General features: G+C 40.5%; 1 protein-coding gene across 2 annotated transcripts in view; it reads left to right on the forward strand.

The window, feature by feature from the left end:
- Positions 1–176: 176 nt before the first annotated feature.
- acox3 (acyl-CoA oxidase 3, pristanoyl) overlaps positions 177–17,927 on the forward strand; it is a 22,313-nt gene continuing 4,562 nt past the window's right edge. Inside the window, exons 1-19 of one of the 2 annotated variants that reach the window (XM_017427028.3) lie at positions 194–271; positions 1,241–1,289; positions 1,553–1,704; positions 2,279–2,376; positions 3,537–3,672; positions 4,412–4,486; positions 4,601–4,690; positions 5,394–5,537; positions 6,819–6,907; positions 7,011–7,107; positions 7,776–7,958; positions 8,514–8,636; positions 8,713–8,833; positions 8,900–9,022; positions 10,094–10,207; positions 11,628–11,743; positions 14,688–14,862; positions 14,937–15,004; positions 17,075–17,161. In XM_017427028.3, coding sequence (XP_017282517.1) covers positions 1,585–1,704; positions 2,279–2,376; positions 3,537–3,672; positions 4,412–4,486; positions 4,601–4,690; positions 5,394–5,537; positions 6,819–6,907; positions 7,011–7,107; positions 7,776–7,958; positions 8,514–8,636; positions 8,713–8,833; positions 8,900–9,022; positions 10,094–10,207; positions 11,628–11,743; positions 14,688–14,862; positions 14,937–15,004; positions 17,075–17,161 — 1,959 coding nt within the window. In that variant the 5' untranslated portion in view covers positions 194–271; positions 1,241–1,289; positions 1,553–1,584. Of the gene's footprint in view, positions 272–1,240; positions 1,290–1,552; positions 1,705–2,278; positions 2,377–3,536; positions 3,673–4,411; positions 4,487–4,600; positions 4,691–5,393; positions 5,538–6,818; positions 6,908–7,010; positions 7,108–7,775; positions 7,959–8,513; positions 8,637–8,712; positions 8,834–8,899; positions 9,023–10,093; positions 10,208–11,627; positions 11,744–14,687; positions 14,863–14,936; positions 15,005–17,074; positions 17,162–17,927 lie in introns of both variants that reach the window. The other variant, XM_017427027.3, reaches the window with a different exon arrangement.

Below are 17,927 nucleotides of genomic sequence, written 5' to 3' on the forward strand. Positions count from 1 at the left end.
GAATAAAACAAACGGTATCTTAGTACTTAGTACAGTCTTGTGAAGAAGAAATAAATAACAAAAATGAATACTGCGGATGGGCTACTCCTGCAGAGGCTGAAAGACAAGTTTGGTGTTTCCTCCTTTTAACCATCCTTCTACCTTCTTCGATTGAAACGAGTAGAGGTGGTGCTCTTATTCTGAAAAACTGAACAGGAAGTTAGAAAACTGCAGAAAGTCTCTGGATCATAGTCCTGAAGAGACAGAAACACACCTGAACATCACACTAAAGGTAGGGCAAACCTACCCAGGGACGGGTCGACCTCTGTTCGGCTCGAGTTGGAACATTTCGGGATTAAAAAATAATAATAATTTGGAAGGTTGCTGGTCTGAATGCGATATTAATTACAACGTTGTTGTTGTTGTTGTTTTTAACACAGACAACCAGTAAACATGTGACTGTCTTTGTTACTGCTGGAACCCTGAATAAACAGGCACAGAGCAAAGGTTAAAGGCCATTCAGCCGTGACCTTTGAACCCTGCAGCAGGAGTTCATGTTTATTGGTTCGTCTTTTATAAGCGACACTCTTGAAACTTGTCACAGAAGGCTCACTTTAAACAGGTTAACCCTTCAATTACAACAGAACAAGCAGATAATTACAGCAAAACTTTTTGGGGAAAAAAGCTTTCAAATGATACCAAGGTCGTGTATCTGGGTTAAAAGAATATAAAGTTAGTCTCAGCTAGTACCACATGAAATGTGAGCTCAGTATCTGTAAAACTGACTGAGTTATAGCCAATTTTGTGTTTATTAATGTGAGTTGGCTGTGGCGGCCATCATGGATTAGATTGACTTCAAAGTGTAATCAGTTGTAGAGGTACATCCAATGATTATTTTCTGAAAGTTACATTCAAATCTGTCCATTTGTTCATAATGTAATTTGCTAACAGACATACAGAGTTGACTCCAAATAGTTAATAGCTAAATTTTAAGTTTAAGTATTATCTTGCATAATTAGCATTCAGAATGTGTTGGGGGGTCAGTCTCACCTACTACTACATACACCAAAATTTAGCTCAGCGTCTGTAAAATTGGCCGAGTTGTAGCAATTTTTGTGTTTTTTAAGGTCAGTCGGCTGTGGCAGCAGCCATCTTGAATCGAGTTGACTCCAAAAGATATTCATTGGTAAACATTCAATGATTATTTCCTGAAAGTTTCGTTAAAATTTCCCCAGTGGTTCATGAGATATTTTTCTACCAGGCAAACGTGGACAAAAACATCATCGTCCACCTTTCCCGTTTGGTGGCAGGTGAGAAAGAGAGACTGAGAATGATTTTTTTTAAACTAAACTTAAAGTCTGGTGGTTTACATCTTACAGCAGCCTCTGGATTACACCTTCTAACAAAATCAACTAACCCAGAAGTTAGAATATCAGTTATTGCGTTGGTTTGATGAATGATCTAACTGCCTCAGATCCAAATGTTCTGTTAACCTGGATGTTTCCCTCCTGGCTCTGTTCTGATGAGTGATCTATCTGTCTTGGCGTGGCTCTAAACGTTCCTGTTCTGACAGAACATCCTGAAGCCCCACAGTCTGAGCAGACGATGGATCATGGAGTGGCTGACCTCCCCAGTGGTCCGCTTGATGCCTACAGGAGAAAGGCCTCCTTTAACTGGAAGGAGATGGTTTGCTTTTTAGACGGCGAGGAAATCCACCAGTTTAAGGTACTGTCAGAATGTCCAGTTTAAAGTTCTGATCCGAAGTGGGTTTTAATGCTTACCCTCTAGAACAGTCTTTCTCAAACTGTGATCCTCGGACAACTGGTGGTCCGCAGGTACTGCATGTAAACGACTGTTTATTTGCTGTGATGTGAGCTCAAAGTGCGACGCTTACAGTTAACCTTCTAATACTAAAGGACTGTTTACAATAATAATGGATAAGTGGTTTAAGACTGGGTCACGCAAAAGAAAAGCCGAAGAAACGTCCGACACAACAGGGAAAGTGCAACAACTTGCCGCTAATGCAAGCAACATCCTTTCAAGCATCACTGTTGAGTCCCAGGAGGACCGTTGTATTTTGACGGGGGCATTTTCAAGTTAGGTGTTCCATGAGTGTTTGTTAGATGGGTCGAATGGTCCCCCGGCCTGAAAAAGTCTGAGAAACACTGCTCTAGAACAACGAGAGTGGTAATTGTGGTGAATTATTACGGACGTGTTGTGGGAAAACCAAAGGAACTCTTTCTTTAACCTTATTTACTGTTCTGTGTTGTTAATGTCATGTTGTGTCTCTCTGCTGCAGCAACACGTGTTTAAGACTCTGGAGAACGACCCTCTGTTTGCCCGCCAGCCAGGCGAAGATGTTTCTGTCGAGAGGAAGAGAGAGCTGAATTTCCTCAGGTATCAGCCTCGTAGCTGCTCTGAGTCTTTGGAGCCATCATGCAGGGATCCCGCTAGTACCCGGCATGTTGTGATTAAAGAGTGCTGAGTGGCCAATCTGCCTGTCTGTGGTGGTAATTCAATTTAAAAACCTGAATCTTTAGCAGCCCTTAGGTAGACAGTGGGACTTGTGTTCCTGATATTGTAGCTCGGGGTGGGGGTGGGGATTTAACGGCACAAAGGTTCTCAATATATTTACACATGTACAAAATAGTAAAGTCTAAGGTCGCTTCGCTGTGTCGGCCATCTTCACTCAGGTTGACTCTGAAAGTTAATCAGTTATAGATGCGCGTCCAATAACGCTGATTATATGACAAATCTTAGAAACGGTTGCTTTCTGTTATAGTGAATTTAGAGAAACAGAGATGATCAAAATATGGGATAAAACCTCAGTCTGCGGGATGAAGGACAGAAGATATGGTGCCTTAAGTCTTATAACACAAGTTGAGTATTAAAATGATCAAGAATATTTTTGTAGGTTCAGTCATACAAACTATAAAGTATTTTTCTATGAATGTAACTTACAGAGTATACTGTTTTATATTTGTGGTATAGTATATTAAGAAGTGGGTGTAATATTAATTTTTATGCTATTATTAAGCAGCCAGTCCAACAAAGGATAATCAGTCTTTATTATAAACAATTACATACAAGAAATATCATTAGTTAACTGAACAATGTTCCAGTCATTGTAGACTGTTAAATACAGTACATTCTGCTGTTTCTCACCATGGAGTAAGGATCAGTATATTAGTTTTTGACCAGCCAATACTGACTTTGCACATCAGACAGGCTGACTCACTTCCTGTTTTTAAATTCTCTCTTAAAACACATTTTTAACTCAATTTGAGATGTTGGTTTTATTGTTTTATGATTTTATCTATGTATAGTTTTCTCTGTTTATTTGACTGGTTTGTTTTTGGACGTACTGTATTTTACTTTGTTCTTTTATCCGTGTACAGAATTTTAGCCAATAGTGATTTTTTTAAAGTACTTTATAAAGTTGTACTTTGTTGTGGCTAATTAATTTGGTTGGGTTCCTAATTGAAATTGATAAATAACCAGCTATAAAAGCTTTTAATCATAGAGAGAACCCTGATTCTAAACGTGTAAATCTGCAGGGTGAAGCAGCTCTTCAGATATGACTTCATGACCAAAGAGAAGCTGATGGCCGACCCGTGGAAGGCAATGATCCTGGATGACTGTCTCGGGATGTACGACTGGTCTATGGTGGCCAAGTTCTTCCTGAACACAGGGGTGAGTGTTGTCACAGTTTGCCGTCATGTTTGCTGCCACTTGAGCTGTTTGAAAGGAAGTTTAGGAGACTGTTTGGACATCTTGGGCTAAAACATTCCAGATTTTAGATGTACTGGCCCAATGCAATGTTGCAGCTGCTGTGATGAATGTTTTTATGGAAGCCACATGGTAAAAGATTAATCTAAACACTAGGTGGCGCTGTGGTTACTCCCTTGGCACATTCACTCCTGGGAAAAAGAAAGTCCACCTTTTCCCAAGTCTAGGGTTTTCCATATTAGCACATCATAAAATCATGTGGTCTTTATCGGGTTCTAAAATTATTCAAATCTAAGCTCAAGTGAAGAAAAACACAAAACAGATCCCACCATGTTGTTATTTATTAAACAAAAAACAAATTAAGTTTGCTTCTTTGGAGCACACTGGTGTGTGTTAACACAACGCCAAGGCAGAAGGACATCAGCAATGACCTCAGAGAAGCATCTGTTGCTGCCCATCAGCAGGGTGAAAGGTCATTTCCAAACTATTTGGGAGTCCATCATTCTACAGAGTGGAGAACAATTAAGACAGCTGACAATTTTCCCAGGAGTGGACGTCCCAACAAATTCACCCCAGGCTTCTTTTTTTTTTTATTTCAAACTGTTGAACAGTGTTTTATGTCCCAACATGTCTCAGTGTCCTCACAGAACTGTCCTCGGTTAGTCTGTCGTTCTGGTAACTCTTGCACGTGTTGTTGTTGCAGATGTTTGCTGGAACCGTTGCCAACTCAGGATCCAGCAGACACCGTAAATACGTTGAAGGCATCGAAGACATGACGGTAAGAACGACGACTCGACCTCCAGCCGTAAACGGGCCCGTCACCCAGCAGTTCAGGAAGTCCGAGTCGGTACTGCTCGTGCGCTCAACTATGTTGTGCTGGTCTGTTTTGTAGCTGTTCGGATGCTTCGCCCTCACTGAGCTGAGCCACGGCAGCAACACCCGAGCCATGAGAACAACAGCCACATACGACCCGTCCACCAAGGTACGCATCCAGATACGCTGGCAGCCGTTTGACTCATTACATCTCTAAAATAGCAGTAGGGAACAAAACCTTGCTTCTATTCAGAACTTAAACCTTCATATAGTGAACTGTCCTTATTCAGCACTTTTCCAAACACAATGTTTAAACATATTTGCAATTAGCCCCGAGAGCTACGTCCAGTTGTCAATTGTCGTCTGGCGGGAATTATTCCCTTCAGCTCACCCCCCTAGAGTTAAAAAAGCAGCCTCTGGCCCCGCGTATTACCAAACTACACCACTGATGGTTTTAGATAAGCTGACTGCAAGGAGTGGATACTCCAGACAAATTAGGATCTTCTTCCCTGGGATTCACCCCGCTTCCCTTGAAGGAAAAATCATTCAGCAGCTGAGAACAAATAATCCCCCAAACTCCCAGGTTAAAAAAAATACAAGTCTTTATGTTTGAAGCACCAAAGAAGAAGTGGTACAGTAGTTTTGTTTAGTGTAAAAGTGCTTTTAGTGGTCAAAAAGCCTAACAATCATTCCATATAAATGTAAATGTTAGAGTGATGCTAATCACTGACTTCACAGGAGCTGGGGAAAACTGAGATCTTAATCATATCATTTCAGGTTCTGGACATAAGGCAGTGTCCCTCTGTGTTAAGAGTTAATTTAAAATGGACCCGGGCTCATTTCTCATTTCTGACCGTGTCTCGTCGCTGTAGGAGTTTCTCATCAACTCCCCAGACTTCGAGGCTGCCAAGTTCTGGGTGGGGAACCTGGGTAAGACCGCCACCCATGCTGTGGTGTTCGCTCAGCTCCACACACCGGACCACGTCTGCCATGGGCTGCACTCCTTCATTGTCCCGGTAAGACCCATAATGAAACCAGCTTTGTTTCCTAGAGGCTGGGGTAAAGTTTGGTGCTGCTTTGATTTGTAAGGAAATGGAATTTAGTTAATACAGAAAGAGTTGGAGCTGTCAATATTAAGATTCATTGTTGCAAAAGGTTTAAAATGTTCACTTACCTTTGCTTCAGTGAATCTTTTTCTTTTTTTATTTGTTGTAATATTTAATTTTCTGCCCTCATTCAGCATAACTTCACCGCTGCAGTACTGATCCCTGCACTACTAGTTTCTCTCTGTCCTCTGCAGCCGTGCCTCCTTACGATGCGTGTGTTGAAACAATGCCAACTGTCCAGAACATTAAACGTACACAAGCAGCAAAAAAACAATGCAACACAATAAGATCAGCCCCTTAGGAATGATGCACTGAACCAGCATCCATCGCCACTCTTTGTGATAATCTGACTGTGAGGGTTCAGGCCCATGCAGAACAGGAGTGGGGACAAACATCACCTTGGTATACGCCGTACTTCATGCTGACTTGTACAGTTGGCTTTGAATTAGCCTCTGTAGTTGTTTTCCACATTTAGTTCTTGATGAAGGCGCTTAGTGTCCTGTTGATGTTGGACAGTTTCAGGCACTCCAGGATCCATGTGTGTCAGTGGAGTACTGTGGGGTTCTTGGATGGTGAGGCACTGACTGTTAGTCAGATTTACACATAGGCCTACATTAAAAAAACACACACACATTGAAAAAAATGCTTATGCCAGATGTTTTATTGAATATATTTTTAATAACAAAAAAAATCTAAATATGATGATTCGACCCCTCTGCAGAATTGCCATCTTAACATGGAGCTCCATGTACGCTTTGCCTGCCTGCGTCTTACATCCTGCTATTATGTGCTGGACTGTCTCAGGGGTATCTTTGCACCGCCTGCATGTTGGGTCCTGCCTGGTATTATAGACCTCGGCCTCTATTGAGAAACAAGAGGAAATACCATCATGGAAAGATAAGCCCCTCCACGACGTGTACCATCTGCAGATTAAGGAAGTGGCTGATATCAACAAATCCTATCAGTGGCTGGTGGGGTCTGGACTGAAGGACTGACAGAGGCACTAATCATGGCAGCACAAGAGCAATAGAGGCCGGGGTCTATCATACCAGACAGGATCCAAGATTCAAGATGTAATTTTCTGTGTAAAGAGAATCAGTGTTCCACCCCAACCCCCACCTCACTGAGAGATTATGTTTATAGTGTTCAGTTCTGATGGAAGAATAAGCTGAATGAATTCTTGTTTTACAGGTGAGAGATCCCAAAACTCTTCTTGCTCTGCCTGGTGTGTTGGTTGGAGACATGGGCAAGAAGTTAGGCCAGAATGGCCTGGATAATGGGTAGGTGGCTGCAGTGGCCCTGGCCCCTATCCTGCTTCTTTTTAATATATCTCTTTATTGCCCCTGTCTTATTAAAGATCATATTTTGGTCGTTTGTCAACAGGTTTGTAATGTTTCACAATGTAAGAATCCCACAGGAGAACCTTTTGAACAAGACGGGAGATGTTACTCCTGATGGGCGCTACGTGACACCATTCACGGTCAGTACAGATTTCCACCAATGGACAAAGTTAACACTCAGAGACGCGTATTAACCTTAAAATTGCACTCCTACTGAATACTTTGCCACTATTGATCTACGCCGTGCAAAACGTTTTTATATGCGGTGGTCACACAGGTGTAGTTTGTAATCACACCCTTGCTTTTAGCCTTTTTAGGAAGTTGTTCTCTCTAACTGAAGGTTTTTCCACCAAAGAGGTTCCAGTTATATATATATTTAAAAAAATAAAAACACTCAACTTGCCCTACTTTTTCCACATGGGAGGTTCCATTTCAGTACAAGCTCGGGTTCAGTTCAAGCTTCAGCTTATTAATTGCTCACCCAGCACCTCCTGGCATTTCTCTTCAGTTCCCCCAGCTTCTCACTCCAGCTCCACAGACCTGGACGTAAACAACGTCCTTCTTCCACCCTCCCTCCCTCACTATCATCACTAAAGACCAGGTGAGCAGAGAGTTGAGGCGACTCCGTCCCAGGATGGCTGCAGGAGGAAATGTTAGATAACTTTAGTACCGTGAACGTAGCACATCAGTTATGTTTGGCTAAGCTTTACGACAGCACATCCTCACTAAGGTCTGGGAAAGGGTTTTCATTATGGTGTTTCACTTTGTTTTACCAGTGTTTTTTTTGTTTTGTTTTGTTTTCCTCCAGGATCCCAACAAGCGCTTCGGGGCATCTTTAGGTGCCCTTTCAGGTGGCAGGATTTATATCAGCAGGATGTCTCTCATGAACCTGAAGCTTGCTCTGACTGTGGCGATTCGTTTCTCGGCAACCAGAAGACAGTTTGGACCCAAAGACACAGAGGAGATCCCAGTTTTGGAGTACCAGTTGCAGGTGGGAGGGGATGATCAGATAAAATGAGACAGAAAGTGAGATAAACTAAAGTGAAATCAAATCAACTCACTCGCCGCCTTTCATGCCAGAGTTTTAGACTAGGATCATTTGATGAAATGACAGTTGTAGCCATTTTGGTCAAACCTTGAAAACAGCGTTGGTAAGAATCACAAGATATCACACTCGAAGGATGTGTTGTGGATGACTCGGCTATTAATACAGCAGACTTTAACTCAATATTTGTAAAACTGACAGTTGTAGCATTTTTTGGTTTAGCTGCTGTTGAATAGCTTTGGTGGTCATATTGAATTGGATTAATTTAAAAAGTGAATCAGTTTTAGATGTACATCTAATGAGAGGTTCATTAAAATCTGTCCAGTGATTCATGAGATGTTTTGCCTTTTTTTAAAGACATTTCCCTTTACTGTGTGAAAGGCTTGTTTACCTGCAGACTTCCTGTAATGATGAGCTCGCTCCCCTTCAGGGTCAGGCAAAGGTTCAGAGAATGGGCTGACAGCAGTACTTCAGGTGTTGTATTTGGATTGTGTGTTGTAGCAATGGCGCCTGATCCCATACCTGGCTGCAGCGTATGCTCTAGAACACTTCACCAAAACCATCGCTATGAACTTTGGTGAATTCAAGATTGGACAGATGATGAAGGAAAACAGCCACAGACAGGTGAGTAAAGACCAGGCTTGTCCACAGCTGTCCTTCTGCACAGGTTGTTGGTATTTGTCTCTTGTGTGTTTGACAGGCGGAGATGGGCAGGGAGATCCACGCTATAGGATGCTGTAGTAAACCGCTGGGCTCTTGGATCGCTCAGAGGGGCATCCAGGAGTGCAGGGAGGCCTGCGGAGGGCATGGATACCTGGCCAGTGAGTCTGAAATAGACACACCTAAATCACTTTGAGTCCAAACTTTCATGACTCTGTGTTTTGCAGTGAACCGTCTGGGTGATCTGCGGGACGATAATGACCCAAACTGCACGTATGAAGGAGACAACAACGTGTTGCTGCAACAGACCAGCACCTACCTGCTCAGCCTGTTCCATGCCAAACTCCACGGTGAGCAGAATGTGCTCCTAGCCAGTTTTATCACCAGTTATGGTCCTCATTTTGTGTCTGTGTTGAGATGTTTTCCTTGACATGGGTATCACTTTTGTCACTGCTGCAGAGGAGATAATATTAAAATGCAGAGGAGATAATATTAAAATTGCATTTTCTCTGAAAATACAGCATGAATGCAGAGTGCTGAAATTTGTTGAAGACCGAATTAAGTTAAAACATGCAGAACCTAAAGTAAATACTTAACTAAAAGGTAAAATTAACAAAACATAGCTAAAATGAGAAAACAAGGAGCTAAAAGCAAAACTTGGCAAAACAGTAGCTAAATGCTAAAATTATCAGAACTGTAGCTCAAGGCAAACATTAACACAACAGTTGCCAAAAGCTAAATGTTGCATGACTCGGGCATCAGCCTGTGTCAGATCCTAAAAGATGTATCGGGGTGAGAAAGGGAGTTTTAGCTGGCATCAGAATCTGACCCACATCCTACATGACAGTTCTGCAGGTGGTAAAGTCCCATCATCAAATCTCAACACTTTTACCTTTTGAAGTAACTCAGTGTTGTCTAACAGAAAAATCAACCTTGGTAGGGGGTAATTTCACAATAAAATGAAATAGTCATTATATTGTTCATTCAGTTGGAACAGTAAACCGTGTCCTTCAGGCCATGTGTCAAACACACTTTATTAAACTCCAGAAATGAAAGGCATTTTTAGTTAAGAAAATAGTACAAAAACTCACCGTGTCACCTCTGACACGGTGAGTTTTTCATCACAGCACAGTTTCTATCGAGTCTAAAGAGCCTTAGCAAACTACCACCCTTTACTCCAAACCGTATTATTATTTCAACTCCATTGCAGTGGATTTCAGGTTTGAGTTGGTCAGTAAAGTGTTAGTAGATTTCAGCTTTTTTTTGAGTAGAAGGGGTATTTTCTCCTTGAAGATTGAAAATACTATCCTGTCTGTTCTGCACCTTAAACACTGGTATTTGTTGGATTAAAAAAAGACAGAGTTCGAAGCGTAAACGGCTGGTCACGGAGCGCGGCCTCAGTCCATCTTATCTGCTTTCAGATGGTGTTCGGATTCAATCTCCCTTTCACACGGTGGATTTTCTGGATGATTTTCAGACAATCCTGAAGAGCCAGTTCACAGCAAGAACAGTGGAAGAGTGTATGGACCCTGAAGGTACCACAACTTTTATAAAAAGATGCAATTCATTTAGACTGAATGTAGAGTTTTCATCCAGCTAAGACCTCCAAACACCTTGGTTACCTGTCTTATAATGTCACCGTCTTTAATCAAATACTAAAGGGTAGAGTTTGAACTTGTCAGCTGGGTGGGCTTCTGCTACTTTTACTCTGTTTCAGTCCTTGTTTCTCAACATTTTCAGAAGAATGTTTTTAACTTTGACCACTGACCTCTTTCAGACAGAAAAAGGCTCCTAAACTCAGGGATGGACCATGTTTGAGTTGACACATAACGGACAATTTAACCAAGTTTAAATGAGATCTTTAGGTTCTTTGTTCTCAGCAGCCTGTCACAGAGGCATTTGTTCAGATTTTTAGGCAAATCCATGAAAAATACCAAAGATAACAGTTTGAGAGAAAACTGGATTTTACTTCCAACGAGCTGATTCTCAAAGAGCTGTTAGCTGAAAGGGTGATGTTTAGATCTGATGGATTTTTTTTCCCCCCGTTTCTTAAAGACATGACGTTCAGATCCTGTTCATCAGCTTCCGTCTCTTGTCCTTCACTTGCCTCGTTTTCTCTTGTTTTTAAAGCACAAGCTGCACAATATGCTGTTGTGGTCAGAAGCAGGGACTGAAACTGAGTGAAAAAGAAGACAAAGACCAAAGAGAAACTCTTTAAAGACCTTCAGAAAGTCTGGAAAACTAGTCCCAGGAAAGTCTGGATCACTGGAATGAAAATATAAAGAAATCAGAGGTGGTTGAAAACCTTTGCACATAGTGTTTCCCATGATTATTCTGTCAAAGCAGAAACAACACATCATTCATCGTGTAAGGAATATGTTCAGTGTGTCAGAACAGAGTCGGTTCGTCTGTCCTAAAGTCCATTAACTTTCTTTAAGTCTGCTTTTATCTCTTATTGTCTGTCACTGACTGTGGTGATAATGTTTTAGCTTTAATGTTTGTTGTGTGTGTTTGTGTTCTTTCGTCTGTCTGTGAGCAAAGTATCTCATGAACCAGTGGATGTATTGCAGTTAAACATTAACCCAACTCAAGGTGTCCACCATAGCAACTGATCTTAGAAAACACAAAAATGGTTAGAATTCAGTCAGTTTTACAGATATTGTGCTGAAAATTGATGTGGTAGTAGCTGAGAGTCATTCACGACACATAGCATGACATCTTGCATGTTGCATGAGATCACACATAATGTTATTTTCAAGTTTAGACCAAAACAACTACAAGTCTGTAATTTCTCATCATAAGAAGATCTTATTTTAACACTCCGGCATGAAAGGTGTTGAGAGATATGCAGTTCTTCAAGGAATACTGGGCTTTTTGATTTTTAAAGCACTTCTTTAAAAGAAACGTTGATTAGAAAACTGTCTAATAATTTTTGAATGTTTTGTCTGATTGTAGTGCCTAAGGCAGCCTATAAATGGCTGGTGTGTTTCCTGCTTGAGGAAAGTCAGAAGAGGCTGGAACAGGAAAAAGCTTCATGCAGGAATGATTTTGATGCTCGTAACAACAGCCAGGTAAACCAAACACACACATTTTAGACTCTCATATGTCTTTATCAGTACTTTCAAGCTCACAGCTGAACTTTTCCACTGTCATGTTAGCAGCAGCAGTTGGTAAACAGAGGCCAGGGGCCTCGGGTACAAAGACTGGGTGGATTTTCTCCTGAAACCTGACATACGCTTAAATGGAGAAAAACGAAAATGCACTAAAAAATCCAGATGTATGAAACTGTGTGTGGGCATGAATCCAAGCAGCTTTCTTTTGTACATGAAGATCGACGTGAAACTGAGCGCAGAAGAGAAACTTCTCCTGACACGCCTTCATTGAAATATACAACTGTGTGTATTTATGCAGCAATTGTAGGAGGTGGAGAAAATAAATAAAATGTAAATTTAGGTTATTGGCGTTGTGGGGGTGCATTCCCGGACACCTAAGGACATCACAGATCTGTTATTGCTCATTCAGCTGCAGTAAAATCTGATTGTTTTCACTCACCTGGTGAAAAGGTTGGCGTCAAACACTCAGCCCGTGTCAGCGTGACTCGCTCTGGGGACAGGAGCTCTGCATCGCAGCTGAGCAATCACAAAAAGTGTTTTTTTTTTTCCACAAACACTTTTTTGCACATTTTATTTTGCAAGCTCAAACAATGCAGACGGCATAAAGTTACAATACAGACGTTTCTATAGAACTAAAACAAAAAACTGGTGGCATTTCACAAAAAAATACAACTCCAGAATTACAGAAACTTCTGACAGACTGGAGACATTCATGATGACTGTGACTGCTTTTGTGCAACATGTGTTGCACAAAATCTTTGAACCTTTTCAAGAGACTCAAGTGAGGAAACTGGGAACACCTGTAAATGTTTTGAGACATTTTGGAGACTCTCTTGCAAATGCTTTCCGATATTTGTCTCCAACATTCAGAGCCAAATGGAGTACTGGCTTCAGTAAATCAGGAAGGAACCTTTTGTGAGTTCTTTTTGTTCAGTTCAGAAACAAAGAATTATTGTTAGATCATAAAAAAAGTAAGTACAGCTTTAAGTGACGTGGCAGAGGGGTCTATGTGAACTCACCACTCCAGGTGATTAGTCACTGCACCATTCTATCTATATGATGATGACTCATTCCACTATTTACCACTGCCAAACCTCCTCCTTCAGACGTTACACTCCAGGAAAATAAATCCATAACTTCACTCAGCCGGGACCTAAACGTCTCCATTTTGCCAGCAGACAAGAAAAGATACACTGGTCCTCAACACATAGGATTTTAACAAGAAAATATTGTCACTACTAAGTGACAGGAACATGTACAAGGCTCTGAAGAGGGAAAATCCTACAAAAAGAAGATCACAGCCTACTTGCATGAACTGGAACAAGACAAAGTATTAACCATAAACTGTACCCAGTGGGTCATGTGCAGTGAGCTGACCTGCTCCTGTGACAGAGACCTTTGCCCTAGTTTGTAGGAAACATACTTTTTAGCAGTCTAACGATGAAGACGGCACAGCTTGGCTTCACCAAACAAACGTTCCTTTGACTTGTGTCCCAGTCTTCCAGACCCATCCCTGTTCTGTAACCAGGACCTCACTCGTCAGCCCTTCAGCTCTCTGCCAACACGCTCCGCTCAGTGTGCTCCTCTTTGTTCGGACAGAATGAAACTTTCAAAGCTGGCTTCCTGTTCATTAATATTCTTCATCAACCTGATTTTCGCATCAATGGACTTCTTGTCTTCTGCGAAAATAGCCCATGTGAGTAATGATGAAAAATATCAAATCAGTTTGGTTTAAGGCCTGTGTGACTGAGGCCCCCTGTAATACTCATATGTTACTCTGTCAGGTGCTAAAGTCCCAATAAATAAGCCTGATTTTCTCATAAAATATCATTAGAATATTGTTTTTGAGTCACTGTGAAGTCCTTAGCTAGTACAAGTCCTTCTGATCAGTGCACAAATGATACTTGTTTAAAGATTTCATAAAATAAACCCTAATTCATGTTAGGCCTTAAAGATACATTATATTCAAATATATTCAACTTTTCAGTTTCTGTTTTTCTTCAGCATACAGTAAATGTTTACAGTGTATTCTAGTCCTGTTATTTGCAATTAAACAGTTCTCTGAATGACAAATCTTCCAAAGTGTGATGTTTAAGAAAGTAAACCTATACAGAAAGTATTTAAATACAGAATAAAACGAGGAGGCTTCAGTTTTAATGTCAGTGAAGTTAAACTGCATGTTTTTCTCAAACACCAGTCCATGATTTCAGCTGGTTTGGACCTGCTGATGGAATGAACAGAATGTTTCTAAATTATAAACGTATAATTTGTGCTCAAGAGAGGAAAGGGTAGCACTTAAAGGGTCATTCGGGCTGTTTTGATGTAAGGGTTGTGTGTTAGAGTTTTGAACAACTGAAGGATTTGACAATGCAGTGTACATGCTGAGTTCTGGATGACTTCGTCGAAGAAGCTGAAACTGAATCGTTAATGTTAAAAGAAGCAGAACAGAAGCTAAAAGCTAAAAACAGCAGAACAGTAATTAAAAACTAAAAACAGCAGAACAGTAGCTGAAACGTTAGCAGGGCAGAGCAGTAGCTAAATTGTTAAAAACAAATGCTAAACACAAAGTTAATAAAATGGTAGCTAAAATCAGCTGAACAGTTGCTGAAGTAAATCAGCAGAATAGATGCTAAAAGTGGCCAAACAGTTGCTAAAAGCTACTAAAAGTAGCATAAGAAGACAAAAATGGAGCCAGTTTGCTGAAGCAGATTTCAATGAGAACAATGTTTTGAATAAACTGAAGAGATCTGAATGTATTTTTGTGGAGAATTTTATTTTAAATAAAATTCAATACTTAGTAAAATATAAAAGCTACAAAAGACACGTCACACTTGTCAGAACTGAGCTGAAAGTTTTGTCATATAACTATACAATGCCTAATGTATATCATGTGTTTGTGTAGGTTTATTACTGCAGATCCCTGGCCATCACCTACAGCGAACACAACTGCCTGCAGAGATTTCATGAGCTGGTCACTGAGCGGGACACGCCTGCAGGCCTCAGACCCGTCCTCAGGAAACTCTGCGCCTTGTACGGACTGTGGAGCCTCAGCAGCCACATGGCCACGCTGTACCAGGGTACGAGCTGCTTTTTTGTACCCACGCGCAGAAAGCCTGAATCGGTGGCTCTAACCAGCTGTATTCTCGTCCAGGTAGCTATATGAGTGGCAGGAAACCTGTAGAGTTGGTCCAGAAGGCCATCCTCACCCTCTGCTCCCAGGTACAGAACAGTTCTGGCAGGCAGCACTCTCATTTCTCACCGGGTTTTCTACTAATAATACACAGTTCTATAAATATAATGGACTTCATGTTTCTGAGGGCTGTATGAAAAAGCAAATATAAACGGAAACTGAAGACTGAACGCTGAGTGCTGAATGATTTAGCTCAAATTTAGTGAAGAAGCTGAAACAGAGTTGTTAAAGTTAAAACGAGCAGAACACTAATTAAAAACTAAAAGCAGCAGAACAGTAGCTAAAAGCTAAAAGTAGCAGACTGCTAAGATAAAGTGTCGATGTACACCTTATGAATTGGTGTACAATTGAAGAGATCTCCATGTATCTCTATGGAGTTTTTTTTTTTTTATGAATTCAGATATTTTTAAATGTACAAACGTAAAACTAGAAGTCACAACTATTCCTAAAAGTGTGAATGATGACGCAGCATTCAGACAAATCCAGGTTTTTCTGTGTTGACTAGATTAACCTTAGAATACTACAACTACTATCTGAGCAACACACAGCAGTAGCTTTCCAAGGTTCTGTTCTGTTTTTCTTCTGAACAACACAGATTCATGACCTGCCACTTTTCTTTGTTTTAATGAAAAAGTGGGAGCAATACTGTTGCTGCAGTTAGAAAAGACTGCTAAGAAAAACATTGAAAAACCTGCTCAAAGTAGTGTTTCTAGTTATGTGAGGGCTCCACAAAAACATCCTCTGTTTGTACTTCGTCCTTAAGGAAAGAGTTTAGGCACAAATCAAAATTCAGCTAAGTTCATATAGATTAATGAATGTAGTAAACCTTGAAGGAATTGATACAGCTTACCACCTCTCATGGCATAGTTTTAAATAAAGAGCTCACAAGATGTGCTAACACTCAGAGTGTGTGTTGGGGATGATTCTTAGCTACTAAACGAAACAACTGGACTTCTATTCTGTAGCTGTAGACCTTTCTCGTCCCATCCGGGCAGCTTTCTCAATTCAGAACTGGAGAGTGTGGAGTTCCACACTTAAAGTTACATGCAATGCTCCATTTATGCAGCTAAATTCACCTGCAGATTAAACTCACTTCCCTCCCAATGGAAAGTCATTAGGGTCTTTGTTTGGCCTATGTTTTAATCACATGTATGAAGGTGTGAATTACAGTGAAACTCACTGGCTATCAGGCTTAATGCTCCAATGAAATCTGAGACCTCCTCCTTAAAGTAGATTTTTTTGTTTTACATAAATGACTTCCTTCACACACACACCACCCTCTCTCAAATCATCTGTCCTCTCTGTCCAAAATATGAACATGAAGAGTATCCCTTGTCCTTAAGGTGTAGGTGCACAGCTGAGTCCGGTCCTGAGGAGCTGGCTTGTCCTTAGGGTGGACCAGCCTCTGTCTGAGAGTCCTGTTGGATTTGAAATTCACCAGAATGTTGTTTGAAGAAAATCTTTCTGAGTTTCTCAGATACTGCAGTAACAAATTCAATGACACTCAGGTTCTGAATAGATAAAGCTCCCCGGATGGAAAGCAAAACATCTTTAGCCACAGAGTAGAAGTCCAGTTGATTTTAGATTTTTTTTATTATTATTATTTGGGGGGCTATTTGCCATGTCCGGGATGACTGAGAATCTATGCCAGCATCAGTTGTAGATGCACATCTACCAATAACTTTCTGAGGGTTTCAATAATACACAAGATCGCACATAACCTCATTTACAAGGTTGAAGCAGAACCTCTGTCATTTCTCATTGTAAGATGAACTTAGTCTAAAACTCTTTGCTTGGTCTTTAATTCAACAGTATTAACTCATTACATGCTGATCATTTTTATAATAATTTCAATGTCAATTATAATCTAATTAACACTGTAATAAAAATAAATATCAGGGATTAATAAACCAACAGTGATTGTATAAATCTTAGGGTGTCACAATGTGACAGAAATACAAAAACAGCCTGTTCTTTAGATATGTGTGCTGTTTGTATTTACTTTGTTTTTAATTGTTTATTGATGTTTGATCTTGCACTGTACGGTATGTCCTTCTGCTCTTTCTAAACCTGACTTCGGCTCCTGTGTGTCTCCTCAGCTGAAGGATGATGCAGTCGCTCTGGTGGATGTTTTTGCTCCGACTGATTTCATCCTCAACTCACCTATTGGCTGCGCTGATGGAGAGGTAATGGTTTTACATTCCATCAGACCATCGACGAAAGGCCACACGTTTAGTAGTCATGAGTCGACTTATTTTAGTAACCTGAGCCCTGGTTCTTTGTTTATAAGACAAACTGAGGAGAGGTTTGTTGGGGTTAGTAACTTTTAATGGTTAATAAGAGTTATTGATGGTTAATATATAGTAATAAGGTTTAAGAGGTATTAGAGAGTGTTAATAAGTGTTGATGAAGATTAATAGGTGTTAATAATGGTAATAGGTTGGTAAGTAGTGTTAATTGGTGTTAGGGAGGGTTAATAAAAAGTGAAGGGAAGTTGATCAGTGTTAAAAAGGGTAAGTAAGTTGTAAGGAGGGTTAATAAGTGTTAATGGGGGTTAATAGATGGTAATGAGGGTGAATACAAATTAAGTGTGGTTGTTAGATGTTAGGAAGTGTAAATGGGTTGTATGGAGGGATAATAGGTTTTAATGAGGGTTAATGGGTAGTAATGAAGGTTAACAGGTGTAAATGAGGGTCTGTTGGCGTTTATAAGGATTAATAGGAGTTAATGAGGGTTAATAGGTGTTGATGAGGGTTAATAGATGTTGATGAGGGTTAATAGGTGTTGATGAGAGTTAATAGGTGTTGATGAGAGTTAATAGATGTTGATGAGGGTTAATAGATGTTGATGAGGGTTAATAGATGTTGATGATATTTACTAGGTGTTGATGAGGGTTAATAGATGTTGATGAGAGTTAATAGATGTTGATGAGAGTTAATAGATGTTGATGAG

This window comes from Kryptolebias marmoratus, linkage group LG7 (genome assembly GCF_001649575.2).
Source record: "Kryptolebias marmoratus isolate JLee-2015 linkage group LG7, ASM164957v2, whole genome shotgun sequence".
In the NCBI taxonomy this organism is placed as follows: Eukaryota; Metazoa; Chordata; class Actinopteri; order Cyprinodontiformes; family Rivulidae; genus Kryptolebias; species Kryptolebias marmoratus.